The sequence below is a fragment of the Spermophilus citellus genome (assembly GCF_964194105.1).
Source record: "Spermophilus citellus genome assembly, chromosome: 17".
Classification (NCBI taxonomy): domain Eukaryota; kingdom Metazoa; phylum Chordata; class Mammalia; order Rodentia; family Sciuridae; genus Spermophilus; species Spermophilus citellus.
In genome coordinates, this window is record NC_138199.1 from 73,876,328 (window position 1) to 73,903,529 (window position 27,202).

General features: G+C 57.0%; 1 protein-coding gene across 4 annotated transcripts; it reads right to left on the minus strand.

Moving 5' to 3' along the window:
* Positions 1 to 708: 708 nt before the first annotated feature.
* RHBDF2 (rhomboid 5 homolog 2) lies at positions 709 to 26,902 on the minus strand. 4 transcript variants are annotated; one of them, XM_081273037.1, is made up of 19 exons: positions 26,524 to 26,902; positions 15,697 to 15,865; positions 9,031 to 9,187; positions 7,999 to 8,123; positions 7,327 to 7,522; positions 7,044 to 7,247; positions 6,107 to 6,235; positions 5,637 to 5,755; positions 5,324 to 5,518; positions 4,115 to 4,226; positions 3,826 to 3,900; positions 3,491 to 3,652; positions 3,049 to 3,158; positions 2,851 to 2,914; positions 2,668 to 2,762; positions 2,457 to 2,532; positions 2,242 to 2,342; positions 1,910 to 2,063; positions 709 to 1,263 (listed from the first exon to the last, which is right to left on the minus strand). In XM_081273037.1, exons 3-19 carry the CDS (start codon positions 9,172 to 9,174, stop codon positions 844 to 846), a joined length of 2,481 nt encoding a protein of 826 aa, XP_081129163.1. In that variant the 5' UTR covers positions 9,175 to 9,187; positions 15,697 to 15,865; positions 26,524 to 26,902; the 3' UTR covers positions 709 to 843. The 4 variants fall into 4 exon arrangements, with proteins under 4 accessions (XP_081129163.1, XP_081129164.1, XP_081129165.1 ...); XM_081273038.1 differs by having other exon boundaries at positions 26,513 to 26,902; XM_081273039.1 differs by lacking the exons at positions 15,697 to 15,865; positions 26,524 to 26,902 and adding an exon at positions 26,150 to 26,244.
* Between the last annotated feature and the right edge of the window lie 300 nt (positions 26,903 to 27,202).

Sequence of the window (27,202 nt, forward strand, 5' to 3'; positions counted from 1 at the left end):
TTCTCCCTGAGGTCTCAGTTAGGAAAATACTTCCATAAAGAGTTCCATTTAATACATTTGAGACATCATCCATACAAAGTTAGCGTTACTTTTTAAAATTAGGACCATAATAAAACTGGTAAAAAACAAAACAAACAAACAAACAAAAAACAGGCCTGAGCTAGCCCAGGCGCCCCCACCCTCCCCGGGAGGAAGACTTTGTGGCGGCTCAGTCCCCCCCACCAGGAGTGAGGCAGAGGCAGCAGAGCCAACTGCAGGGCAGGATGCTGGAGTGGGGGTGGCAGAAGACAAGCCAAGGCTCCGGGCCCTCTACTTGTGTCTGCTTCTGGTTCTCTGCCCCACACAACAGACCCTCCCTCCCCGGGAGCCTATGACAGGCTCAGGTGGGCTCAGGGCACAGAGGGGAGGAGAAACAGGAAGGGGGGCTGTGGTGGGGTCCCCAGTCCTGGGGACGACAGGGAGCAGCCATGTGTCCAGGGAGGGCGCGCTCACACTGACTATGGGGAGAAGGGCCTGGGCCCCGGGAGAAGCACGTAGGTGGTGCTACAGCAGGGAGTAGGTGGTCCCTACAGCAGGGCCCGTGCCTCAGAGAAACAGGTGTCCTGGGCGTCCCTAACCCCTGACCAAGAACACAGGCCTGAGAAATGAGGGTCTCCCTCCCAGGGAGCTCACCTTTGCTGAACGTCACAGAGTCACCTTAACAGGTGGAGTGGGCCCCGGGCCCAGTGACCCCAATGCTCCGCAGGCAGGGCCCAGCCCCTTGTGACCCCAATGCTCCGCGGGCATAGCCCCTTGTTGTCAGTGCCCAGAGGGTAGCAGGTGCACAGGCCTGCTGGGCTGGGGTCAGTGCAGCACCTGGTCCAGCTCGTACTTCTCACAGAAGCGGCTGGTGAAGGGGAAGCAGGTGAGGTGCTCGATCCAGGGCCAGTTGATGGGGTAGATGTAGAGCCAGAGCACCAGGGAGGCGAAGAGGCCGGCGAAGACCAGCAGCGAGACCAGGATGAGCGCCCGCTTGCGGTACTTGTCGCTGGTGCCGAAGGTGATGTAGGGCAGGAAGGCAAAGGCCAGCAGCATGCCGCTGAGGAAGCCGAAGATGTGGGCGATGTTGTCGATCCAGGGCAGGAGGCCGCAGACGAACAGGAAGAGCACAATGGCCGACAGGTTGAGGAAGGCCTTCCAGGGCCGCTCCAGCAGCTGCCAGCTCTGGAAGAGCTCCACGAAGAGGCAGGCGAGGAGGCCGAACTGTGACCCAGCTGGGCCCACCTGGGGCAGGGAGCAGGACAGCTCACCCTGGTGCCAGGCAGGGAGCGCAGCCCTGGGACCCACTGATGGACCACTTTCACCTTTTAGCAAACACTGGGCGCCTACTGTGTTCCTGCCAGGTGTGGACCTGTGCAGTGAGCCCGACAAGCCTGCACACAGTGGGGAGGGACAGGCAATAGGGAGGTGACAGAAGAGTGAACAGTCAGGCCTGAGAGATCAAGAGGCTGCCAGGTCTGCAGGCCAAGAGCAGCCACCCGTGGAGATCTCCAACGGCTCGGTCTGGGGGTCCTCCGAACACCAGCCAGCAGGAGGGTAGAGGGGAAATCAATCAAAGAGGGAGGGGGTGGAGGATGGCAGCTCAGGAAGGCCTTTCTGGAGGCGACAGCTGAGCAGGGAGGGGCTGGGGTACCTGGTGACTCAAGGGTATCACAGTTCCCTCTCCTGGATTAAGGGACCGTCAATAAGCCCCCAGCTTAGCTGTCCATCTGCTGTTGAGCCTGGCACAGGAGGAACCCTGTGTCCCTCCAGCAGATCCCAGGTGGGTGGGGCACAGAGCAGCAGGGCTGGCTGCCACATGCCACAGAGCTTTGGGCTCTAGAAAGGGACCTTATCCCACCCTCCCTGTCCTTGTCCTCCGAGCCCCCACCTCTGCCCGGTACGGGAGGAAGATGGCGCTGGCGAGGTTGCCCGTGATGCCACTGAGGATGAAGATGATGGAGATGCGGTGCCAGCCAGCCAGCTTCTCCAGGTCCCGCAGGATGGTCATTTGGAAGATCACAGACACGAGGCAGTGCACCACCCTGGGGGCGGGGACACACCAGGCATCAGCATTCCACGTCGGCCACAGCTGCCGTGCGCTTCAGGAGCAGTGGCTCCGACAGGCTGTGCTGGCTGTGCCCTGGCTCCCAGCCCTTTCCCTGGGGGGCAGGCGGGTGGCCCTCACAGAGGTCGTGGTTGGGACGGGCAGGAACCTCTTACCCAGCGTGTAGGAACAGAGACAGCCAGAGCCTGTAGAACTGATCTGGGACCTCAGGGTTGAGGAAGGGCAGCAGCCCGCATACCTTGTCCAAGCAGTGCACCTGGGGTGGGGGTGCATGGGGATCAGGCTGAGTCTGAGGCCCCCGTACAGGAAGGAGCATGTGAGCCCAGCCCTTGTTCCCAGTCCAGGGCCTCCCTGCAAGGCCTCACTCCACCTGGGAACAGAGTGTTGCCTCTTCGTGAAAATAGCCGTGCATGAACTCACAGTACTCGCGAGTGGTGATCTCACAGCTGTGGGGACAGGAAGAAAAGAGCAGGATATCAGGATATCTGGGGTTCCTGCAGAACCCCAGCGCTGGCCACAGCAGGCAGGGAGTGGGGACTCAGCCCTGGAGCATCTCCCCTTCCTCCAGGCAGGCGGCTCACCTGCCCTTGGTGCCGATGCAGCAGGGGCGGCCCTTGATCTGGCAGTCTATGTGCAGGAAGCCCGTGTGGTTGCTCCTGGCCTGCTCAGTGCAGATCTGCAAAGCAGGACCAACAGGGTGCGGGCTGAGCGACAGGCACCTACCCCAGCCCTTCCCAGACCCCCTGCTGCCCAGCGATGCTCACTGGCCACAAGGTGATGTCATCAGGCCAGATGTGGGCACCACTGGAGGCTGGCTCCTCACAGGTCCTGGAAGCAGAGGCCAGATTGGGCAGGATGAGGGGCTGGGGAACCAGCCAGGTCCACTAACCAGCGTCCCAGCAGGAAGCTCAGACAGCCTAGCTGTGGGCCACTCTGGACCCGTGGGTGGTTCCAGGCTGTACCTGGGGTCCTGGTGGCATACGGCTCCTGACGTCCGTTTCTGGTCCAGATCAGACTTGTCCATGGGGGGCCCAGTATCATCCTGCCACTTGACAAAAGTGGCCAAAGTCTCCTGGAGGGTGGAGGTCTGGTCATGATGCTGCAAAGGTCACCCCATTGGTGTGCACGGGGAACCTTCCAGAACAGGGGCTTTTCCATTTCCCCAGGGATCAGGCACACCTCCCAGACCCCACCCCTGCCAACCCTCCTGAGATCTGGCTTCGCCTCTCAGGCTGGGGTGCCTCTGTGCTGGCAGAGTGCTTGCGGGGTACAGGACTGGTGAGGGTGGAGGAGAGGAAGGAGGGAATGCGGTCACTGCCCTTAAAGGGCCCCTGCCCCAGGCCAGGGTGAGCAGAGTGGTGCAGAACCACAGTGGGGCTGGCAGGGGTCAGAGGGCTGCCCCACCGAGCAGTCCTTCCTCTGGGTCTGGATGCAGCCCGAATGGTCGTTCTGGACACAGCAGCCCGAGTCCCGCTCCAGGTCTCGCTCCCGCAGCACCAGCTGCTCGATCTGCCGGTCCTTCCGGATGCAGGGTGAGAACTTGGCTCCCAGGTGAATCAGGTCAATCTGCAGGTGGAGAAGGGCGGCTGGTGACATGGGCCCCAGAGGAGGGGCCTGTCACTGCACCACCACTCCATTCAGAGTCTCCCCTGATGAGGGGCCACGAGGTGGGTGAGCACCTGGGGGTGGCAGGACACTGGGTTTCCTACTCAGATGGCCCCACCCCAGCCTGGACTCACCGAGCTGGGCCCGACCCAGAAGTTCTCCTGCTGGATGTATTTCACGCTCTCGTACACACCTTTGTTCCTCAGCACCTGTTGTAGAAGCGCAGGGTGGGGGGGTCGTCAGAAGAGCAAGAGCCCTGGGCTGGCAGGAAGGGTGAGGAGTGGGACAGTGTCCCCAGGGTCCTGCCTCTGGGAAGGGGCCAAGCTCTGGTGAGCCTGAGCACCTCCTGCCGGGGCCGGGATCTTCTGGAAGGACAGATTTGGTGCCCGCTGCGCTGAAGCCTCAGGGAGGAGCCCGACTCACCAGCTGGGTGGTGACGTGTTGGGCAAAGCCCACGGGCGCCATGCCGTAGGTGCAAATCACCAGCAGCGTGATGATGATGTGGACGAAGGTCAGCCAGTAGGTGAAGTAGGGCCTGTGGGCAGAGGCCAGGTCAACCCAGCCAGCCCACACTCTGCCTGGGCAGGGCCACCACTGGGCTCTCCACTTGATTCACCAGTTCACCTATTCACCCTTCCCAAAGCAGTTTGTAAGATCCATTTCCACCTTAAAACTTTTGATGGCGTCCCACTGCCTTTGGGATGACAGCCAAATCAGCCCACTGCTGACTATGACGCCCTGTCCTGCAGGCCCACCTCTCCTTTCTACACCCCTCTTACAGCTCCAGGAACACGCCCTGGTCTCAGCACTCCCGGGGCCTTTGCACATGACCTTTATGCTGCCTGGGAGGATCTTCCCATTTGTCTTTACTGTCTTCATGCTCTGTCCACCTCGACTCTCTGCCTTTCTCCAGGACACTCACATACCTGTCATGGCTTGGTTTTTGTAACTTGGAGTCCCATGTCTATCAGGTCACATTGTCAATCACACACTAAGAGAATCGCCTTCCCCAGACTCTGGCTTCCCTCAGGATCTCTGTGCCTGGCCTCCTCTGGCCGCCTCACTCTCAGCTCCAGCTGCTTCTAGCCCCCTAGATTGACCCCAGGGGTCCTCCACCACCAAGCCACACTCCAGCCCTTTTTAGTTTTATTTTGAGACAGGGTCTCACTAAGTTGTTTAGGGCTTTGCTAAGTTGCTGAGGCTGGCTTTGAACTTGCCATCCTCCTGCCTTGGCCTCCAAGCTGCTGGGATTAAAGGTATACACCACCATGCTTAGCCCGGCTCCAGCTTCCAACAGTTCCCCGACCCATCCTTCCCTCCCTGCACCCTCCTCTTGGGGGTTCTGTTCTGGGGCCTCAATGAACACTTGTCTACGGACCGCCATCTGGAGCTGGGCTGAGGATGCAGGCCCAGGAAGCAGGAGATGGAGATGAGGCAGCAAGCGCCGAGGGCCTCCCCGGCTGCATGCATGCTCCCTGAGCACAGTGCATCTCCACGCTGGTCACACTCCCGGCCCCAGGATGCCACAAAGCACTTGCTGAATGAATAGGGATGTGCTTGGGGAGGGGAACCTCCATCCCTCTCCCCTTGCCCGTTGCCCACACCCCACTCTCGCTGCAGGTGGGGTCTCACCGGTGGCTGTCGAAGCTCTCCAGCTGCCGCTGCACGGTGCTGCTGATACTGCGGCGATAGCTGCGGTTGAGCCAGGTGCCCACCACGCCCAGGCCGTAGTGCCGCTTCTTCCGGTCAAAGGCAAAGTGCTTCACTGTGGAGGCGATGCGCTTACCGCGCCTGGTGGCCGTGACTGGGGCTCGGCCACACTCCTTCCTGGTGAGGATGGTGGCTCTCAGCCTGAATCCCCACACCCCCATTCCCCACGAGGGGCTTCCAAGGGGCCAGGGCAGGGCACGGTAGTGCCCCAAGCTGGGCTGGGGGAGGGACTCACAGAGGGATCTGCACCCCATCGGGGGTGACGGGGGAGGCCGACTGTGGGATTCCTCGGAAGTAGCTGGCAGAGAGTGGGGGAGACTCAAACACGTCATCGGGCATGGAGCTCATTTCTTCCTGGGGTGGGTGACACAAAAAGATAGTGTAAGTAGTTACTGTCCCTACTACCATCCCCCACATGCCAATTCCAGGGCAGAACAAGGCTGGACAGACAGGCTCTTCAGGATGGCAGAGGAGCCACGTGCCTGTCAGTCCTAACAGGGACTTTCCCAGTGGCCCGTCACCACCCAGGTCCCTGCTTGGCCCAACAGCCAGCTCCATGCAGGGCCCGCTCCATTACACCAATGGCCCAAGGGGCCTCTGAGTCTTTCAGGGGCTCCAGGCAGGACATGTCAAGGCCAAGGTCACTTCTCCCAGCTCCCAGGCTATCCCACCCCCTGTCCCCGAGGGCCTGGACCCCATGCTTGCCTTACTAAAAAAGGAGGAGTCGAAGGTGTCTGCCCCATCGACTGCGTCTTCCTCCATGAAGCTGGGGTAGGCAAAGCTGCGTTTGATCACACGGCACCGCTGTCCAGTGGCATCCAGCACCGAGCGCCCCTGGGCATGTAGCAGAGGCCTGGGCATCAGGACCAGAGCCCAGTAACCTGGATCTTCAGCCCCCAAGGGATTGCCAAGTTATACTCTTGGGCACAGCCCCTGGGGAGGGGGATCTTGCCCAAAGCATCTGACAGTGCACAGGCCAAAGTGGCTCCGAGAGTGGAAGGCAGGACGGGGCACCAGCCGCCTCCAGCCCTGAACACATCACTCTCTCCCGGGTGCGGACTTAGCTCCTCTCTGGCAATCCTGCCCTCAGCACCCTACTACTCAAAGCAGCCATTCTATACCCTCACTCCTGCATCACACTGCTGTGCCCCAAAGTTCCCGTGGTCTCCCTCCTGCCTCCGGGCCTTGGCAAGGCCACTCCCTGGCTGAGAAGGCTGCTCCCTCCCTCCCTTCCCTGATGTTCCCCTACTGTTCTGGGACCAGCCCAAGGCCTTTCTTGACACCAGCCCCTCCTGAGTCTACCACCCTGATGGTGACATCTCCCTCACTCGGCACCCCCCAACGCCCAGCACATCTCGGGGGCTCAGTCAACACAGGCGGGTGAGTGGTGCGTACACTTTCTACTTCCTCACTCTACAAGCGGGCACAGACTCCCACTCCCAAAACTAGGGGAGCAGAGAGGGGCTCGCATGGAAGTGGGGCCTGAAGGACCCAGCTTGGCTCTGGGCTTCGGGATCCTCCTCTGCCCAAGAGGCCCAGCACACCCACTGCCCTTGCAGAGGAGACACACACCTGGTGAGCTCGAGACATCTCTGGGTGGGGAGAGGGACAGTGGAGACACGTAGCCTGCAGGAGGCCTCACCTTGAGGAGGGCCGCAGCAGCCTGGAAGCCCATGTGGGCCACAGACACCCTCTTGCGGCGAGGCAGGTGGGAGTGGCCAGAGCGCACGCTGGTGAAGGAGGTGAGGGACAGGACTCCCGGGGTCAGTGGTGGGTGGGGTGCGTGGGGCCGATCCACCTCATCTGGGTGGCGGAAGGCCCGGCCCCGGGCCAGCGGGTCCACAATCTGGAAGGGATGGAAGGTGAGCAGAGCTGACCCAGCTACTGGGGAAAGCCGTCCAGCTGCCCCTCGGCCATCAGCTCACCTTGGGCATCTTGCAGGGTTTTGGTGACTCGGTGCCCTGGAAGGACGGCACCTCCTGGCTGGGGAGCTCCAGGTCCCTCTGGCATGAGGCCTTGAGCCGGCCGTAGCGCACGCTGCAGTGGTGCAGGCTGCGGCGCTGCCAGTGCTGCCGCTTGCCCTCCCAGTCGCCACTGACCCCGAACCACTGGGCTGTGCCCCTGCAGGAGCAGCAGGGTGTGGTTGGTGCACACACACGCCGAGCACAGGAGCGTGTGTGCAGAGGTGAGGGTGACAGTGCACGTTGGTACAGGGAGGTGACAGGGAGGGGCCGACAGCATGTGTGCACCCGTGGGCCTGACTTGTATCCTTGTGCTTCACGGGAGGGGGTCAGCCCTCCCTGAGCCCCTGGCTGAAATCTGGCCCCCAGGGGTGGAGCAAAGACTGGGACATGAGGAACAGGGCAGAGGTCCCCCCAGCTCCCGGAACCATCTCAGCCTCAGTGACTTTTTCTGAGGCACATATCTCTGGCTCTCAGTTTTGCCATCTAGACCACGACATTAGATTCTCACGTCCCACCTCTGCAGGGAGCCTGCCTACTCCTTCTGGAGAGGGGCTGCAAGAGCCAGGCCCAGCCAACTCGGGTGCCCAGAACCTACAGCCGGCTGAGGTGGCCACATGGGGCAGGGGTGCTCACTTGCGGATGCTCTGGGACAGGGAGGCCTGGCGGCGGAAGCCAGGGCGCTTCTCCGTGCTGTCCTGCCATCGTCCCCGGGGCTCCTGAAGGCTGACGCTCTTCAAGTAGGCTGGGTTCTTGGGCCTCTGTGGGATGGAAGGGAGGACAGGTGGTGACATGTGTGGCCTCAATTACAGGCTGGCTTCTGTGCAAGCCCAGCCCCCTCCACAGCCTGGCTGCTTTTGTGTTGAGTTTATTCATTGACTTATTTATCTTTTGCAGCACTGAACTGGGATCTCATGCAGGCTGGACAAGGGCTCTACCACAACTCCGACGCTTCATTCCAGACTTAACTTTTTTTTCTTCTTTTCTTTTCTTGCAGTGCTGGGGATCAGGCTCCCAGGGCTTCACACATGCTAGGCAAGAACTCTACCACAGCCCCAACCTTTCACTCCAGATTTTAAATCATCATTTTCTAATGTTTTCCAGGGAACCAGAGCATGCACTCCCGGTCCAGAGCCTTCCCATACCCAGGATGGTCTTTCCCCCTTTCATGTGTTCTACAGAGCTCTTGGGGTGAGCAGGCGGAGTTAACATAGCTCCCCTTTATGTTCCAGGCTGTGTGGGAGCCCACACTGTTTGGGGCCATCTCTCAATGAGCTCTTTATGTGGCAAGAGTCCACATGCAGTGTTGATCCATGTCCACCCTCTGCAGGATCCAGGGCTGCAGAGGTGGGCTGCCGGAGCCGCAGGACTGGGCTCGCTCAGCCCTTCACCGCCCTCAGAAGAGGCACGGAGAGCCTGGGCGGGAGCACTCAGTGTGCCGGCTTGCCAACAAGGCTCCCCGTTCCCCAGTGCCCTAGGAGATGGCACTGCCGATCTCAGGGCCCCACTCCTTAGATATTTTATGATCCAGGAAGGAGGGCAAGGCTGGGGGAGGCTGTGGCTCAGGAAGGAGGACCCTCTGGAGTCCTCGTGCAACAGTCCAAAAGGTGTCATATGGGCACACCTGTTGCCCAGGGCAGGGCAGTGAGCCCCCGGTCGTCCCCTCACCTCAGGCAGCATGCTGTCCTGCTCGCTGGGGGCCTGGGCCTCAGGCGGTGGGATGGTAATGGACAGGTTGGGTGGCTTCCGGCTCTGCAGGCGGCTACCAGACGCAGAGGAGAGATCCCCTCCATTCTTGTCAGCGGAGGCCATGGTGGGCAGGTGGCTAGAACAGAGACAGAGAGAGGGTGTGGGCACGTGGACACACGCAGCAGAACCCCAGAGGTGTTACGACCCTGGCATCAGGGAGGCAGCCTAGGTCCAGAACCAACCTGCCCCACGTTAGCTGAACCTAAGCCTGGACCCCAGCCAGACTGCACCTAGGCTGGGTGTGGTGTGGTGAGAAGGTCTATTTCTGACCTTCATATGCATTCTACCTGGGTGGGGGTCAGGAGGTCCCCAACTTTCTACCTCATTCTATTTCTGGTCTCTCTGCTTTCAGCAAAACCAAACCAGGAAAGGAGCATGACAAGAAGGCATTGCAAGCTGCAGTGAGGCAGCTTCCTGGCCAGAGGGCTCTGCCTTTGTCTCTGGGACAGGGCTCAGGGGAGGACAGAGAGAAGGCTCCAGGACCATCTGGTGCACTGAGCCACCAATAGGGTGCCCACAGCTGTGCTGGGCAGGAGACTGCGGCGGCAAGTGGGGGGATGTGGAGGGCACAGGTGCTTCTGGGAGGGAGGGTCCCTGCAAGGCACTGCAGGAAGTGGTGGTTAGCATAGTCCCCAGAGGGAAGAGAAACCCACCATGCTGGGCACCCTGTCCCCCAGGGCTGTCCAGCTCCTTTTTCAAAGAGAACTGAAAGCCAAAGTAGTGGTTCATGCCTCTAATCCCAGCTACCTGGAGGCTGAGGCAGGAGGATCACTTGAGCCCAGCAGTTTGAGGCCAGCCTGGGTGACATAGGGAAACCCTGTCTCTTAAAAAAAAAAAAAAAAAAAAAAAAAAAAGATAACTGAAACTGCCACCTGTTTGGATTTTTTTTCTTTTCACAATGGTGAGATATTTTAATAAAAGTGATACCTGCTCGCTAAGAAATAAGACACAGAACTCTGAAGCCCGGTTCTCCAGGCCTCATCCCTCTGTTGGAAGCAGCATGTAGTTGGAAACCTCACACCTCCTGATCCCTAGCGTGGACGTCTGTCCCCATCAGTTCATACAGAGGACCCACCTGCTTTGACGACAGCCACAAGCCCATGGAGTGTAACGTGCTATGGTTGACTTACATCCCAGTGGGCGGTCACTTAGGGTGTTTTGTGTCTATTGTCACGACACCCTGCCCTCTGCCATGCGCTTGCTCAAGCACCGCAAGGCAAAGTTCTAGAAGCGGGCGGCTGGACAATGGCAAGAGCACCTCGAATTTCAGTGGACCTTACTGATGCTCTGCCCCCGACACGGAAGTAGCAACTCGCCCCGTCCTGGGACCCTTCTCTGCAGGGGACCCACCAGACTTCACACCCTGGGCTGTTTTCTTCCCTTCCTTGCAGCTTCTGCTCTGTCTTGGGTCTTTCTCCAGCTAAACTTCCAGCTGTTTTCTCTCCTCTACTTCCCAAGATGCTTGGGGTGGGCTTAGTGTTTCCTCCCCCTCTGGGGGGCCCCACACCCACCCTCTGATGTGGGTGCTGACTACATTCACAGCCTGGAGAGGCTCACATGGGAGCCCATCAGCCAGGGGCATCTGTGGGTCAAAGTGGGGGGGCAGCAGGGCAACACAGTAGCCAAGGGTGGCCCCATCCCTGTGTCCCGCCATCTCTACCAGCCTCAACACTACCACCTGCTGAAGCCACGCCACTCCTCACCGTCCAGGGTTTCCTGTTCTCACTGCCAGCCCGAGCTTCTCACTGGCTCAGCTTTCCCATTTCTCTGCCTTTCCTGACCCTGCCACCCCAAGGTCCTTGCTGCCTTACACTTGCTGCTGGGGAGAGTCACTGGAGCCACTTGACACCCAAGTCCTCACCCGTACCCCAGGGAGACTACAGGTCCTCCCTCAGGAAGCACTCACAGATCCACAGGAGAGTGCATGATAAGCACTGTGGCCCCATGTCCCCACCACACCAGGGAGGCGGGGATGCTCCAGCAGGGCTGTCCACAGGACCCAAAGGTGGCAGCCACTCAAATACCCGTCGATGGACAGATGGATAAGCAAGCTGGGGCAGATCGTGCCATCCCTGATCCTGAATATAACTCAGCCACAGGAAGGCCTGAAGTTCCGAAGCAGCCTATAACCTTGATGTCATCCACCTGCTGTGGGACCCCATCCATGCAAAGGCAAAAAAATGGGGTCTCTCTAGACAGAAGTAGACTAGGGCCTGCTTATGGCTGGATCTGGGGATGAGGGTGGTGGGCTACATAAGAGGTGTCACGTAAAAACACGTCCAATGATGAGTTGGCTAAGACGATTCCTGTTAGACCTCCAAAGGTAAATAGAAAAATAAATCCTAGGGCTCAGCTCACCGTATCGCAGGGGATCATTTGAAGCTCCCTCCACATAGAGTGGCCAGGCAGCTGAAGACTTGTGTTGGAATTGCAGTACTCACAGCTGCTGATGTGAAATGGGCTTGACTATCAATGTCTATTCCTGCGTCAAGATGTGGTGAGCTCAGACCATAAGCCCTAAGCAACCGATGGATATCATAGCTCATACTATTCCTGTATAACCAAAGCGTTCTTTTTTTAATTTTTTTTTTTAAAGAGAGAGTGGGAGAGGAGAGAGAGAATTTTTTTTTAATATTTATTTTTTAGTTCTCGGCGGACACAACATCTTTGTTGGTATGTGGTGCTGAGGATCGAACCCGGGCCGCACGCATACCAGGTGAGCGCGCTACCGCTTGAGCCACATCCCCAGCCCTCAAAGCATTCTTTTTTTAAAAAAAAAAAATATATATTTTTAGTTTTAGGTGGACACAGTCTTTACTTCATTTTTATGTGGTGCTTAAAATCAAACCCAGTGCCTCACGCATGCTAGGTGAGCACGCTACCACTTGAGCCACATCCCCAGTCCCGAAAGGGTTCTTTTTTTACCTGAATAATAAGTAACAGTGTATGAAATAATGCCAAATCCAGGTCAAATAAGAATATATACTTGTGGGTGTATAATGAACCAGGAAAAAAAATGTTGATAGAGGATTGGATCTCCACCTCCAGCTGGGTCTAAGAAAGTTGTGCTGAGGCTTCGGCAGGCAGGGAGTGTGGTCATACTGGCTGCGAGCACAGAAGTGAGAGCCGTAATAACACTGCTGTCACCTGCACTGATGAGACCAACCCTGGTGCTTGACCCCGAGATAGAGCAGGGGCTTTACATTAATCATAGTGGTGATGAGATTAACGGCTCCCAGAACAGACACACCTGTCAAACGCAATGAAAAAGTAGTTAGGTCTACGGAAGCTCCAGCTTGTGTTAGGTTTCCAGCCAACAGAGGAAAAACTAGTCAGCTCCTGCCTCAATTATAAATGAGGAAAGTCATCGTAGAAATGATGGAGGTATTAGGCCAAAGTTTATGTTATTTATTCGAGGGAGTTCCATACCAAGGGCTCCAATTATTAGAGGGAGTAGTCAGTTTCTGAATCCTCCACGTATGGTTGCTGTAACTATAAAGAGACTTATCACCAGTGTATGGCAGTAATAATGACATTATGGATCGACTATCTCCCAGCAGGGCTCCAGGTCGGCCTCACTCAGCTTGAATATGGGCTCAGGCAGGGAATAGGAGATATAATGTTCCCACGTCTTTGTGATTTGTTGAGAATGATCAGCAATTGGTGGATGGAAGGAGGTGGTAAGATGGCTGAGCAAGCATTAGACTGTAAATCTGGGGACAAAGCTGGGCACAGCAGCCCACGCCTGTAATCCCAGCAGCTCAGGAGGCTGAGGCAGGAGAATCATGAGTTCAAAGCCAGCCTCAGCAAAAGTGAGGTGCTAAGCAACTCAGTGAGACCCTGTCTCTAAATAAAATATAAAACAGGGTGGGGGATGTGGCTCAGTGATCCAGTACCCAAGCTCAATCACTGGTACCCCCACAAAATCTAAAGACAGAGGTGGAACCCTCTTTCTACCAAGTCCTGAGATGAATTATCAGACTGAATTGCAAATTCAAAGTAGCCGCTTCAACCCTGCTAGGGCTTCTCCTGCCTTTTTCCCCTACATGGAGGGAGAAGTAGATTGAAGCCAGTTGATTAGGGAATTTAGCTGATAACTTTTTTTTTTTTTTTACACCCAGGGGTGCTCAACTACTAAGCTGCATCCCAGCCCTTTTTAAAAAAATATTTTATTTAGAGACAGGGTCTTGCTAAGTTCTTCAGGGGCTAGCTAAGTTACTGAGGCTGGCTTTGAACTCATAATCCTCATGCCTCAGCCTCCTGAGCTGCTGGGATTACAGGTGTGTGTCACCTTGCATGAATAGCTGTTAACTAAATTTTTGTGGGTTTAAATCCCATCAATCTAGGATATAAATTATTTGTAAGGCTTTAGCTTAACTGAAGTGGTTGATTTGCATTCAATTGATGCAGGAGAGAGTGTAAGGAATTAAATATTGGTGTTATTTGCTTAGGGCTTTGAAGGCTATGGTCTACTTAACCCAAATTCCTAGTTTAAAGTTGATAGTGTCAGTGTTAATGGTAAGGAAAGAGTGGATGATAAAGTTATTAGGATTGGTAAAAGAGGAGCTAGTTTTGTTTTTTCAAATTGTCATTTCATCTTTGTGTTGTTGGATGTTGGGAATAGTATTAGTGATATTGAGTAAACAAGTCACATAGAGAAATACAAGCTTAATCCTGCTATAATGGCTATGGATGTTGGAGTAATAATGCTGTTGTTTATAACTCGTTCTCTGATAATCATTCACTTGGGGACAAATCTAGTTAGTTGAGGGAAGACCTCCTAGGGACAAAAGTGTCATAAGTACTGTTGAAGTTAACACTGGGAATAAATTGTTTTTAAAAAGAAATTAACAGGGCTGGGGATGTGGCTCAAGTGGTGGCGCGCTCGCCTGGCACGCGTGCGGCCCGGGTTCGATCCTCAGCACCACATACCAACAAAGATGTTGTGTCCGCCGAGAACTAAAAAATAAATATTAAAAATTCTCTCTCTCTCTCTCAAAAAAAAAAAAGATTTTCTCTTAAAATAAACATTAAAAAAAATAAAGCAACCCGTGTGTTGTATTAAAAAAAAAATTAACAGTGGGGTTTTATTTCATGTGTTAGATATGACAGTGTGGTAGGGGTTTTTTTTAGTTGAAGTTACATAATATAAATATATTAATTTGAGTAAGATGTAAACTGTTGATTGAAAGTTGTTAGTGTGGAATTATAGGCGATGATTATTATATTCAACTTATGAGGGAGAGATGGTTGGGTTATGAGAGCCCTAACCCAATCAATGAATCGATCCCTATGATGGGATTAACTGGGTGGTGGTTGGAGGCAGGTGAGGTGGGCACTGGGGGCGTGACTTTGAGGTATACATTTTGTATCTGATATGTACCGTCTTGGGGCTTCCTGATCATCATGTGAGCCGCTTCCCTCTGTCACAATCTTCTGCCATGATGTTCTGCCTTGAACCCTGAAGAATGGTCTATGGACTGAGATGGGTCTGCTGTCTATGGACTGAGACCTCTGAAACCATGAGCCCCCAAATAAACTCTTCCTCCTCCACAGTTGTTCTTGTTGGGTCATACAGTCCCAGCAGTGAAAACCTAACTGAAAACAGGGGGCAATCGGCACGCCGGCTAGGGTTTTTCATAGCTGAGTTTGATTCAGTGCTCCTCAGCCTCCAAACATAATCAATACAAATGCTACTGTTATTGTTAGTGAGAGGTGAATTGATGGTGCTATTTAAAACATGACTGAGATTGGTGCAATCTTCTGTCGTGTTAAAAGAATATAACATGATGTAAGTGGAATAACTTGAGTGACTTCAGGGACTCAGAAGTGAAACGGGGCGAGTCCTATTTTTATTGATTTTTTTTTGTGTTTTGATGTTTTTATTAATAATTTATTGAGGTGAATTCCACATATCATAAAATCAACCATTTTAAAGAGCGAGCCTCAGTAGGAGGGTTGAGAGTTGATTAGAAATACTGGCTTAAGTGCATTGTCTTGAGTTTGTAAAACGAATAGTGACAGCTATCATTAGGATTCTTCACACCGCTGTTTGAATGAAAACCTTCAGAAGCAGCTGTGTGGATGGTGGGTTGGCCTCACTGATCAGGGTGATACTTAGTTCTTGTCCTACTCAGACTGTGGTGATGGTCACACAACTTTGATTGCACCCAAGGCCACCGAATGGCCTGCCTGAAGTGGTGAACTGGATGCTGCATGAACTATACCTCAGCAAAGCCTCGGGCAGGTGCACTACAAACGGTGCTGGTACTCCTCATAAGCTGACGGACAGTTCTGCCCCCTTGGCCACCACATGCTGAGAGGGGCCCTGGCTGGCCGCCCAGCAGCCCCTTGACCACCCGCAGCCCCTGGCTGCCCCGCAGCCTCTCTCCCTCTGCCCCTGAGAATGTCCACAGCTCTGTGAACTGACCCCAGTCCACTGCGGCCTCCTGCCCTTTCCACCTGTGCTGCCAGAAGCCTGCAGGCCCCACAGAACACATTTGTTAAAAAACAACTGAATGAGCAAGACAGCCAGCACTTGGCCCAGACCACCTGGCCCGGCCCACCTGACCCCCCGGCTTCTACCTTCAGATCTGGGCTGGGCCCTCGGCTTTCTGCAGCTCACTGGAAGGTTCCTAGACCATGTTCCTGCCCGCTCCTCACTGTACAGATGCACAGGGGTGAAGCCTCAGCTCTGTGGTCAGGTGGACAGACGGCCCAGGTGAAGCAGGGCAGCTTTCTCTGTACTCTCGGCCTGAAAGAAAGGCAGGAGGTTCGAGGGTCACGCCATCCTCAGGGTCCTTCATCTTCCTGACCTCAGTCTCCCCACTCATAAAATGGGACCGATCCCACCTGCTCCCCAGAGAAGGATGGACGGAGATGTGCAGGAAGGGCCCCTGGGGGCTGAGCTGGGGCTCAGCGAGTGTACCTCCTACCACCTACAGAGGGCGCTGGCTGGAACCCCACGCTGCAGTCAGAAGGTCCCTGCTCTTTATTGTTTCAGTTTTTTTTTTTTTAAAGGAAAGAATGTGATTTTTTTTTTTTTAAAGAGAGAGTGAGAGAGGAGAGAGAGAATTTTTAATATTTATTTTTTAGTTCTCGGCGGACACAACATCTTTGTTGGTATGTGGTGCTGAGGATCGAACCCAGGCCACACGCATGCCAGGCGAGTGCGCTACCACTTGAGCCACATCCCCAGCCCTATTGTTTCAGTTTTAAGAGAAACATTTAACTCAAGTCCAGGGAGTGGTGGCTGCCTCCTGATTAGGCGTTCTCTTCCATTAGAGTCAGCCAGATATTCAAGGCAGCACAGAAACCACAGGGACGTGCTGTGTTGTTTTTATTAATAATTAATAATAATTAATAATCCACATAAAATAAAATTAACCATTTTAAAGGGAACAGCATGGTGGCATTCCTGGGGCTTCTAGGAAGTCCTGCACAGGGCTTATGCTATGTTGTTCTATGGCACGGGCAGGCCCTTGCTCAGCCCTTTACCGGCATTGTTCCTCTTTGTTCTTAAAACACCCTTTGAGATACACATTATCACTGCTTCCATTTTGTAGTTAGGGAATGGAGGTTCAGAGAGGTTCACTAACTTGCCCAATCTCACACAGCCAGGAAAGGGTGCAGCTGGAACTCAAGACATTGGGCTCTAGGACGGAGGTCTCCTTAAGGGACAGGGACCCTTCTTCCCTATAGTTGGGGTACACTTGGGGCTGCAAGACCCCTCTGGAGGAGCCAGAGCATTCTGGTGTTTTTCAAAGCATTGGCCTGGGACCGCCCAGCAGAGTCCGAGGGGTGACTGGGCTGGGGTAGAGCCACACCCCTCCGAGTCTATTGGCATCGCCTCTTTGTGCTTTGCATATGGTGTCAGCCCTTGGTCATCAGAGCCCCCAGTCACAGGCGAGGAGGGTGTCCTCCTGGGCACCTGAGCAGAGCTGGAGGCCCAGTGCGTCTCCACTTCTCTAAGGCAGGACTCTAGCCTCTGCTTCAGCAGAAGTCTTGACCTCACACCCCTCTAAGATCAGAGGCAGATGACCCAAGGAGCTGGGCCAGGCCGGCTCTGAGGAGGCTGGGCAGCCACATGAGGAAGCTGCTTGGGGACAGCTCCAAGGCAACAGTCTCACTTGGGGCCTCCGCTAGGAAAGATCCTGCTTGGCATCCTGTGGGACCGGGGTGCAAAGAGCGGGCATCTGGCGGACACTGCCCGGGAAAACTGGCACCAAGGGAGGGGGGCAGGCAGAGGATGGTGGGGGTGGGAGGAGGCCACCAAGTCCAGCTCAGCTGCCGTCTCCAGGCAGGCAGGAGCCTCCTGGAACCTGGAGCTAATCACCACTCCCAGAGTCAGAGTTCAGGCCTGCCCACAGCCACCAGACAGATGCTGGCCCTCTGCGGCTCCCCAGGCAAGGCCATCTCACACTGTTCCCTTCAGGAAAGCCACCTCCTCCAGGAAGCCTGCCCTGTCACCCCCCTCTCACAGCATCCCACAGACCTGCCCAGGTGTCAGTATTCCCCACCCAAGTCAGGGCAGCACAGCGCCCTGCACCCAGCTGGGGTCTGGTGGGAGCCTGCATGGCTGTGGGTGGTCAGTCCACACAGTCCCTGTTCAGAAACCATCTCCCCATCTTGCAGCCAGCTCAGGAAGCAGCCCCCTCTAGAGAGTTCCTGAGTGACATCCACAAGCCCCTGCCCCTCTGCTCACTGCAGGGTCTGAAGGAGGTCTGCAGTGGACCCCACCTCCTACTCCATGGCTGACTGTAGGCCCTCCTTTTGGCTCTGAGTAACTGATCAGCTAGCTGGGATCCCCCCACCCATGACACCCTCTGTGCTACTGGCCTATGTGCTGACCTCCTGGTGGGAAGGGCAGACATAACCTAAGACTGTGGACAGGGGAGCATGGACCAGCTCCAGGATAATCCTGGGGGCACCAAGGAGAAGCAGTCTGCCCCCAGGAGGGGCAGGTGGGCGACACCCTCCTTTAACACCAGCACAGGGTGGCACAAGGTCCTGGGTGATGGTCCATAAGCAGCTCCATCCTGTGCCTCCTTCTGTTAACAGTGTTTGTGTTTGTGTGTGTGTGTGTGGGGGGGTTGGACAAGGTCATGGCCAGCTTGACTGCCTGCAGGAAGCCCATACTCTGTTTCCTGCATCACCCAGGCCTCTCCACCATGCAGCAGAAGGCCTGCCCAAGACCACTTGCTCCCAACCTGCACAGAAGTGAGTGGACTAGGAGCCCAGCTCCTTCCTCAGGGACCTAGGAGGGAAGGCAGATGCCCGGGGCAGGGGTGGGCCTTGTCAGACCCACTCTGGGCTCCTGTGTGACTCACTTACAGGGCAGACGGCAGAGGCCAGGCACAAGAGCCCTGGAGCCGCGGCGCCTGCCACTTATCTCCCGCCCCCAAAAGTGCTTGCTCACTACAGAGGAAATTGTGACATCCTGGGACCAGGCTTCCTCCTGCCTGCAGTTGCATCCGCTGCTCTCTCTAAGACCCCCGGGTCAGCCTCACAGCTGGCCTGTGGCTGGGAGGTCTGAAAGCACTAGCCATGGCCACCTGCCCAAGCTGGATCTTGGCCTGGATTCTGGGGAGGGCCTTTAGCCTGAGCTTCCAAGGAGCTGGGAAACACCAAAGTGTCCTGGGTAGAGAGACCAGGGCTGAGGGTTGGTTAGACTCAATTTCCTCTTCCCTTAGGATGGTGGCCAGTGTGGGGAGAGCAGGGGCAGGTGGGCCAGATCCAGAGGAAAAGTGAAGTGTGGCGTTCAGACCCCTGGGGTCCCCACAGGTGGAGGTCTCTGTGGCCGGGGGTCAGCACTGCTCTCCAGGGAGCCTTCCAGATAGCACCGCCAGCCAGCAGCAGCGGGATCAGGCACACCCTGAAATGCAGACTCAGAAACCTCTGCCACTGCCGCCCGGAGAATCCGGTTTCCCCACAAGGGTGGGGCTGGGCACTCCCAACCAAGCCCTGGCCAATGTCAGCTAGGCCATCCCCAGGATGGCCCCAGAAAACACTACTTGGTGGCCGGCCCAGGCAGGGGGCTAGAGGGACCTGCTTCCTGGCCAACTCCATGAGTGCTGGCCCCCTGTCCCCTCCCAGCTTACCCCGGATACAGTGTCACCTGTATCTAAGAGTCCCCCTCCCTTTCTCCACCTGCTGGCCACCTACACCCCCCACACTGGCAGGTGTTGGAGGCTCATGTGTTTCCCCTGGTGGTGGATGGATTCCCCACACCCTGGGCTCTGCACTGTTTCCTGCACCACCCAGCCCTCTCCACCAGGCGGCAGAAGGCCTGCTCAAGACCACTTGCCCCCAACTTGCACAGAAGTGAGTGGACTAGGAGCCCAGCTCCTTCCTCAGCCAGGGCAGGGAGTAGCAACCGCAGCCCGTCAGACAGACACCAGCCTGATGCAAGGGCTGAACCTTGTATGGCCAGGAATGGGGACAGAAGGGAGGGGGAGGCACTTGGACAAGGAGTGAGCTGCTCTGACCCCTCCACTGGACACGACCAGGAAGCACAGGGGCCCTCCTGTGGGGATGGGGCACGAGTCACCTGAACAAAGGAAGTGAAGAAACCACAACCTGGCCCAGAAGCCACTTCCAGCTCTGGAGCCGTGGGTGGGTGAGTCCTCTGGGTCCCAAAGAACAGGAGGCTCGGAGGGAGGGGGCGGCAGAGGCTGAATCACAGGATGCCCCCAGGGCTGGGGCTAAGGATACTCTGGTCTCCCTGGCTTCCCTGACCACAGAAACCAAAACCCCCCCTCCCCTCCCATGGCCCTACTGGGAACTGGGGCATTTTTAGAAAGCTGCAAAGAGGAAGCTGGGCCCCCATGGCTGTGCAAGCCCCAGCAAAGCCCCAGGTTCTGCTGACCTCAGGGAGTTGTCTGGCCCCTCCCCTCCAAAGGCCAAGGGACAGCTCATGGGAGAACTGTCACCCCTGTCTCCTTGCACTTGCCCCCCAGCTGACCCTGCATAGTGGTGTCTCCCCCAGGCTGGCCTCCTGGTCCCAGCAACAGCAGAATGGAGTCAAGGGCAGGAGAGTAAAAAGACTGGCCCGGGGTCTGGGGCCAGGACTTGGCCACAGAGATGCAAAGAGGCAGAGCCTCCCACAGGCCGTGGAGGGAGGCTGTGAAGGGCAGTGGACGAGGCAGGGGCGCGGGAGGGAAAGCCGGGGGCCGGCGGCCCAGACACAAACTCAGAGCAAGCCGCGGGTAGGTGAGCTTCACCCCACAGAAAAACCTGAAACGGCCTGTGGGTTGACACCCTCCAGAGAGCCTACACAAAGCCGGCCCTTCCCCAGAAAGCCCCCGGTTCCTTCTTCCTTCCCTCTTCCAGGACTTGACCTCAACTCAGTTCAGAACTGAAGGGGCAGGTGCAGGGGCTTGCGAGCTGCGGGCTTCTCTGGGCTCTTCCACACCAGATACAGGGCCTGGGCTCCCCTTGACCCAGTTAGATTGGCCTGGGCATCGCTGCCTACCACACCACACACCCGGGAAGTGGGTGCTAGGCTCCAGGGAGCCACCAGTGCAGGGTGTGAGGGGTGAGCCTGTGTGTGCAGTGCAGGGGCTGGGAGAAAGCCCTGTCCTCATCAGGCAGCCCGACGCTCTCGGTTCCATCCACCTGGCCCTTCTCAGGACCACTCACCAGCAGGTCTGGTAGAGATGGAGATGCCTTCCTCCTCCACTGAGTCCCCATCCAGGAAGTGGGCTGAGCTGGGGGTGCCTGAGCCTTGCATCCTCAAAGCCCAAAATATAGCAGTTGCTGGTGATATCTGGGGCAGGTGCCAGAGGAAGTAGGAATGTGGCCAGGCCTCCCCACTTGGCACCCCCAGAGGTCCTTCTGGAAACCTCTGGACTCTAGATGTTGCTGGTGGAGGTGGGCCAAGTAGATGGCAGCTGAGCAGGAATGTAGATGCCCTGGACAGCATCTGTGACAGTGCCCTTCCATACACCAGGCAAACAGCAGCAGTTCCAGAGTCTGGGGGGTTGACTGAAGTTTTGGAGGGCAATGGAAAGGGACTGAGTGTGTGGCCTGGGATGCTCACCCCGCAGCCTGGCCTCCTCTGGGGAGGTCTCAGTTCTGCTGCCCCTCCTTGGGGGCCCAGACACCAGGACATGGAAGAGCTCCAGGACCCAGAGTATACTGGGTGCCACACAGGTTGGCGTGAGCTGCGTTTTGCTACAGTCTTGAAGGCTTGCTTCTCTTGGAACAGGGGCCATGGGAGTTAGGTTTCCACGGATCCTCAGAAGCAGCACAGGTCCTCATCACCCCCCACACAGCTGGGCTCTGTCGTGTACTTACAAGTTCAGAGTCCACCCAGCTTCCACCTGCCTCCTCCTGGGTCTGGCTCTTGACAGTGGCTGAGGAGATAGGGCCCAGCCCTAACCACTGTGTGATTTTAAGCCACTTAAGGACTCTGAGCCTGTTTTTTATGGGTATGATGCTAAGTAGCCTGCCGGTGGTCTGAGATCTGGGTGGCTTTTATCACCATTAACCACAGCTCACCCCAGGAGCATGCTCAGCTGAGGGACAAAGTCTCACCCTGTCTCACAGAGAGGTAAAGCACCCTGCCAAGTATCGCTCAACCAGAAACTGACCCTGCTGACTGGGTGTGAGCACCCAGAACTCCAAGGCGCTGCAGGCTCCCCAGGCCCCTCCCCTGGACAGGACAGGATGCTGCACAGCCTCACTCTGGAGGCCCAGTTATACTCCTGTCCATGTGGAGCCCCTCAGCAGAGAGGGAATATGCCAGGCAGACACTTTTCGGCTTGTAAACAGTCATTAAGGAGCTAATAAACCTGATTACCCAGAACCCTGCCCCCGGGCGCCCCTCTTCCCTGGAAGAAGCTGGCCCCCGCCCCAGTGGTATCAGGGCTTGGAGGCACCTGGATGCACTAGGCTGTGCCCACACAAGGTGGGCTTCTAGAAACACCTGCCCATCACCCCCCACACACACACTACTGTGGGGCAATGTAGGGTTCTCTTGTTGAGGAATGAGGGGGACCTGGGTCCAGAGACAAGGCTCAAACCTGGCCTGGTCACTTCACTGTAGGGAGATGTTGGGCACATATCCACTGCTGAGCCTGCCCCACCATGGAGGGAGCCAGCAAAGGTGACAGACCTGAGTGTACAGTACCTGGCACACAATCAGTGGCCAACTGCTGACTTCTGTCCTTCCTGCTAGGCTCTGTCACCACTGACACGGCCTCTGACTCTGAGCCAGGGCCTCAGAGGTAAGGGACTCTACCTGACAGATGGGGAAGCTGAGGCTCAGAGAGGCGCAGTCACCTGGTCAAAGTCCTGCCGTCAGGGAGTGGCAGGCTGCAGCCTAGTGAGGGTCCTGTATTGACCCCCACATTCTGTGGCGCCTGCACCTGGGGAGCCCAAGGGGCACAAGGGCACACCTGGGGGCAGTGCAGAGTAGTGTGGGTGCAAAGGCTGTTGGCTCAGGAGCCCCTGCAGCCCTTCAGGCAAAAGTGACAACATCTGAGCTTGGGCGGCACTTCTCAGTTATCAAAGGGCCTTTACAAACATTATCATTTAATTGAGACTGAGCCCTCATTATGCTCCCTGACTGATAAGGTCCCAGGGGCTGGGGCTGGGTTCCCCACCCTTCTCTTCCAGGCCTCCTGGTTGCCACACAGAGGCAAGGACTCAGGGAGGCCCACCAAGGGAGAAAAAGGTACCCCTTGCTAGGGACCAGGGGCAAGAAGCCCGCCCTGCACCACCTGTGTGATGCTGCGGGTACAGGGACGCACCACCTTTGGGAGGCAGAGGCCTGGCAGTGTACCCCACTCCTGCCCAGGAGCCTCCGCCAGGGGGGAGCCCAGCTGAGGGCATCGCCTCTGTGACCCCCCAGGCCATCAGGGGCACACAGACTGGTGGGGGCAAGGGGATGGCAGGTCAGGCCCAGATGGAAACCCATCCCTCATTTCCCATGGCCCCAAAGGCACCGAGGTCCCCTGCCCCAGACCCAGCTATTTCTACAGAACGCCAACGGTGTGGCCACTCTGGGTGAGTGCTGGCCTTTGCCATGCTGGGTCTGCCGGGTTTGGCTGCCATGCAATAGAGGCCAAGACCATCCCCACACGGCCACACGCTGGCTGAAGGCTCTTCGTGGGTCCCACTGCACAGCGAGAGAAACCCAGGCCGACTGGTCAAGTGACTCCCACCCTCCCGAGCACACTCCAGTAGACCACTGAGCCTGGAAGTCCCCAGACCTTCCCTCTTGGGCCCCGGGGCTTGTCATCACCCACTCCATGACTGATCAGCGGCTCTGTGGGGGCCTTCTGCACTACCCACCTGGCTCAGACCACTCTCCCAGAGGGCCCAGGGCAGCACTGAGGCTGAAACTGCCACCCAGAGCCTTCTGAACCACAGAACACTGGTGTATGGGACTCTGGGTAAACCTACTGAAGGTGGCTCCCTGAACCTCCCAGGAGGTAAGGAGGAAAGCTGAGCCTTCTCTACCCGCCTACTCCCGGCCAGGCCAGGGTGACTTGAGGGGCAGTCGGGGAAGCCCCTGTTCTTGCTCTTCCCAGTGGTGGGGCAGGCAGCAGCTCCTCCTGTGAGGACACCTGTCCCGGCCTGGCAGTGTCCCCTTACCAGCCACGGAGCTACTCAAGGTCAGCTGTGCTCAGCAGGCACTGATGTCCCGCCCCTCCTCCCCCAGCCTGGCCAGACTGGATAGGAAAGGAAACCGGGAGTCACTTCCGACACAGCAGAGGGCATGAGCTCACTCTGGAAATCCCCTGGGGCAGTGGGGCAACACCTCGCCTGCTCCAGAGTGTGTGGCACAGAGACCCTAGGGGATGGGCAGGGGGGACAAGCACATACCTACACCACACAGGGGTCGGGAAGGGCAGGCCCAAAGGGAAGCCCAGGTGGCTCGTGCAGGTGGCTGGAACCAACGCCTTGGCCGCTTCCTGCTCTCAACTGGTGTCTGTCTGGGGCAGAGTGGATACAAGTAGGACAGGATCCTGGCAGAGGCCACAGGAAAAACACTATCACAGAGCTCAGAGCAGAACTGGGACCCCAGGGCCATCCAGTGCCTTCGTGGTGTGACTTATTCCTCCTCTTACAGGAACAAAAGAGGGTGTGTGTATCTTTGAGAGACAGACAGACACCAGGTGCAGTAGTGGCTCAGGAATGAGCCAGCCAGGTGGCAGTTCCTGGGTGGTCTATTCCCCAGGCTCTGGGGGAAGGCCTGGGGTCAACGACTTTGTATAGGTCTGGGTGCTCAGTCTCGTGCCTCCAGAGGCACATGCCGTGGGGGCCGCTATCACTGCTTTCTGTTCATCTGAAAAGGTGGGAGTCTCACTTCAGTCTCTTACAGTAAGGAGACCAAAACCAACCAGAAACCTCCACTCTCTTGTTCCACCAGGGTCCCCAGGCTGGGTGCAGAAGTTGGCAGGATGGGGGCAATGGGAACAGTTGGGAAAAGGGAAGGATTGTGGGCTGGCCTGAGCTCCTGCACAGGGATATGGCTGCCTCATCTGATCCTGTTTCACTCCTCCTCTTTCCCAGGAAGCTGGGAATACATCACGAGTCCAACTCAACAGACTGGAGTTGGGGCCCGGTGGGCCATAGTTCTGATGTCCTCCATCTCTCACCACTGCTCAGTCGATGCTGCGGGCAGGGTGCCTCCTCCACCAGCAGCTGAGTCTGCCTGGCCCCTCAAACAACCTAGGGTTCCCACCACAGGGGAATTTTTATTTTCTTGAGACAGAGTCTTGCTAAGTGACCCAGGTAGTTCTCGAATTCATGATTCTCCTGTCTCAGCCTCCTGAGTAGCTGGGATTCCTGGTGTGCACCACTGTACCTGGCTACTGAAGGAGGGAAGTCTGGGGAGACAACAAAAATTAGGAGCCCTGTCATTCCTTGAACGTTACTCTCCTGATGTGAATCGCTGGAGGAGTTAGGTGTGTGTTCAAAGAGAAAATTCCAGCAGGTCACCTCGCATCGCAACCATTATGTAGTTTTGGGAAGATCTATGGGAACAGAGCTCACTCTGCCCCTCCTCCATCCCCAGAGACATTTGAGCTCAAGAGCTGCCCTGGCTCACCCTACGTGGGAGGCTGCCCTGGGGTGAAGCACTCCAGGCCCAGGCTCTGAGAGGGCTCCTGTTTTCAGCCCTCCTCCACAACACCCAGAACTGCTCCCTGTGGGTCCCCTGATGAGCAGGGAAAAGGCAGACTCTGGCACCAAAGCAGGACACTTCTTAGAGGAATAACTGCCCTCCTATCCCTTACTTCTCATTTACACTAATCCCAAGTTCCTTCCCTAACCACTGGGGAAATTGAGGTAGAGAGAAGAAATCCATAAGTATCTGGATGGACCAGGTGCTACAGCAGAGTTTCCCAGCCTCAGCACAGGGCTGACTCCTTGGGCGGGACAATTCTTTGTTATGGGGCTGTCCTTCCTGTGCCTCCTAGGATGTTTAGCAGAATCCCTAGCCCTTACCCACTGCATGCCAGGGATAATGTCACTCACTCCCCTCCAGAGTGTGTGACAACCAGAGTATCTCCAGACACTGCCAAATATCCTCTGGAAGGCAAAGTGCCCCCTTCAGCTGAGAAGTAATTGCTCTAAAACAAGCTTCACTCCCACTCCCGCCCCACAGGGAGGCTCAAAAATGTAACAAGGACGCTGGCTGGGTTCGTTATGTTACTAGCAAATGTCACACACACGGGGGTCCTATCTAGCCATTTGGGAAACAGCAGCCACTCCACACGTGGGGGCCAATTCCTCAGACACACCGCCTCCTTCTCTCATAGCCCCAACGGGAGAGCTTTCTCCTTTAGTTCTTCATAGAGTTGGGCAGGGATTGAGACCTGGATTTCCTCCCTAACCTCTGACCCAATGCCCTGCAGAAACATCAGATGGGGCTCAACAAGTAAAAGGCAAGCCGAGGGCCTACCTTCCCAAGCCCCTCATTCCAGAACCAGCTGGCTGTGGGAGCCCGGCCCGCTCCCCACCTGTTTCCACCTAAGCGCGGGTCCTCGCACAAACTTGGACCCCGGGCCTCGGGATCGATGCTCACCGCGAAACAGGAGAGAGGAGAGGAGAGTCTGAATTGCAGGCACTTCTGGGTCCTAGGCGGGGCTGCGCGGTCCTCGTCGCGGGCAGTCCCCTTCCTCCCGGGGCACTTAAACTTCTGACCAATCAACGTGCCCCACACCCGGTGAGGGGGACCCAGGACCCCGTCCTTAGGCGTCCGGAGCCCAAGGTCTAGCGGCCCCACCGGCTCCTCCTCCGAGTGCAGCCCCAGCCTCCGGGAGGCCCACGTGGCCTCCGGCGCCTTGCAGGACAGCACCCCCGCCGCGCGGCCGCGCACCGCTGCCCAAGGCGGATCCGGCCCGACCCCGCCACCCGTCGGGCGCCTGCGTCCCGCCCCGCCACTCACCCCGCGCTCACCTCCCGCGGCCCCACGTCCCGGGACGCAGCTCCGATCCGAGACGGCGAGCGGCTGGGCGGTGGCCCTTCGGGGCGGGGCGTCGGCGCTCCGCCTCTTCCCTACCTGCGGCCGGGGGCGGGGCCGGGCTGCGGGGCGGGGCTCAGGGAGGGGCGGGGCCTCACACGCAGTGCCCGCCCCCTCCGGCTCCCAGGTCTTACAGCTCTGCCCAACCCGGACCAAGCGCGTAACTTAGGTCTGAACTGCCATCATCACTCAAGACCCCTCCTCCAGAACAGCCATGCAATCTTCCTTCCTCTCCCTCCAGCGCCCTCGTCCTCCGGCCAAGTGAGCCTGTTCCCTTCGACCTTTGGGTTCAGGAGCCTCTGTCCGCCTGCACCTTGAAACACATTTGGAACAGCTCCTCCAAATCCTGCAGCTCCCTCTCTGATCCCCGGGCCACAGTGGTTCTGCTCTATGGCAGCGGGGGTCCCCCTCGGGCTCCTTCCTCGGCTGAGGCTGGGTCTTGCTCGCATTCTCTCTCTCTTGGCACTAGGACAGCAGCAGGCAGCCTGATGACAAGGTGCGGAGGGTTTGCTACTGGGAGGAGCCCAATGATGGGTGGCTCCATACTGGCTGTGGAGTCACTGGGGGCTTCCTAGCAATGTTCCATGGGGCAGACCGAGTAAAATCAAAACCCAC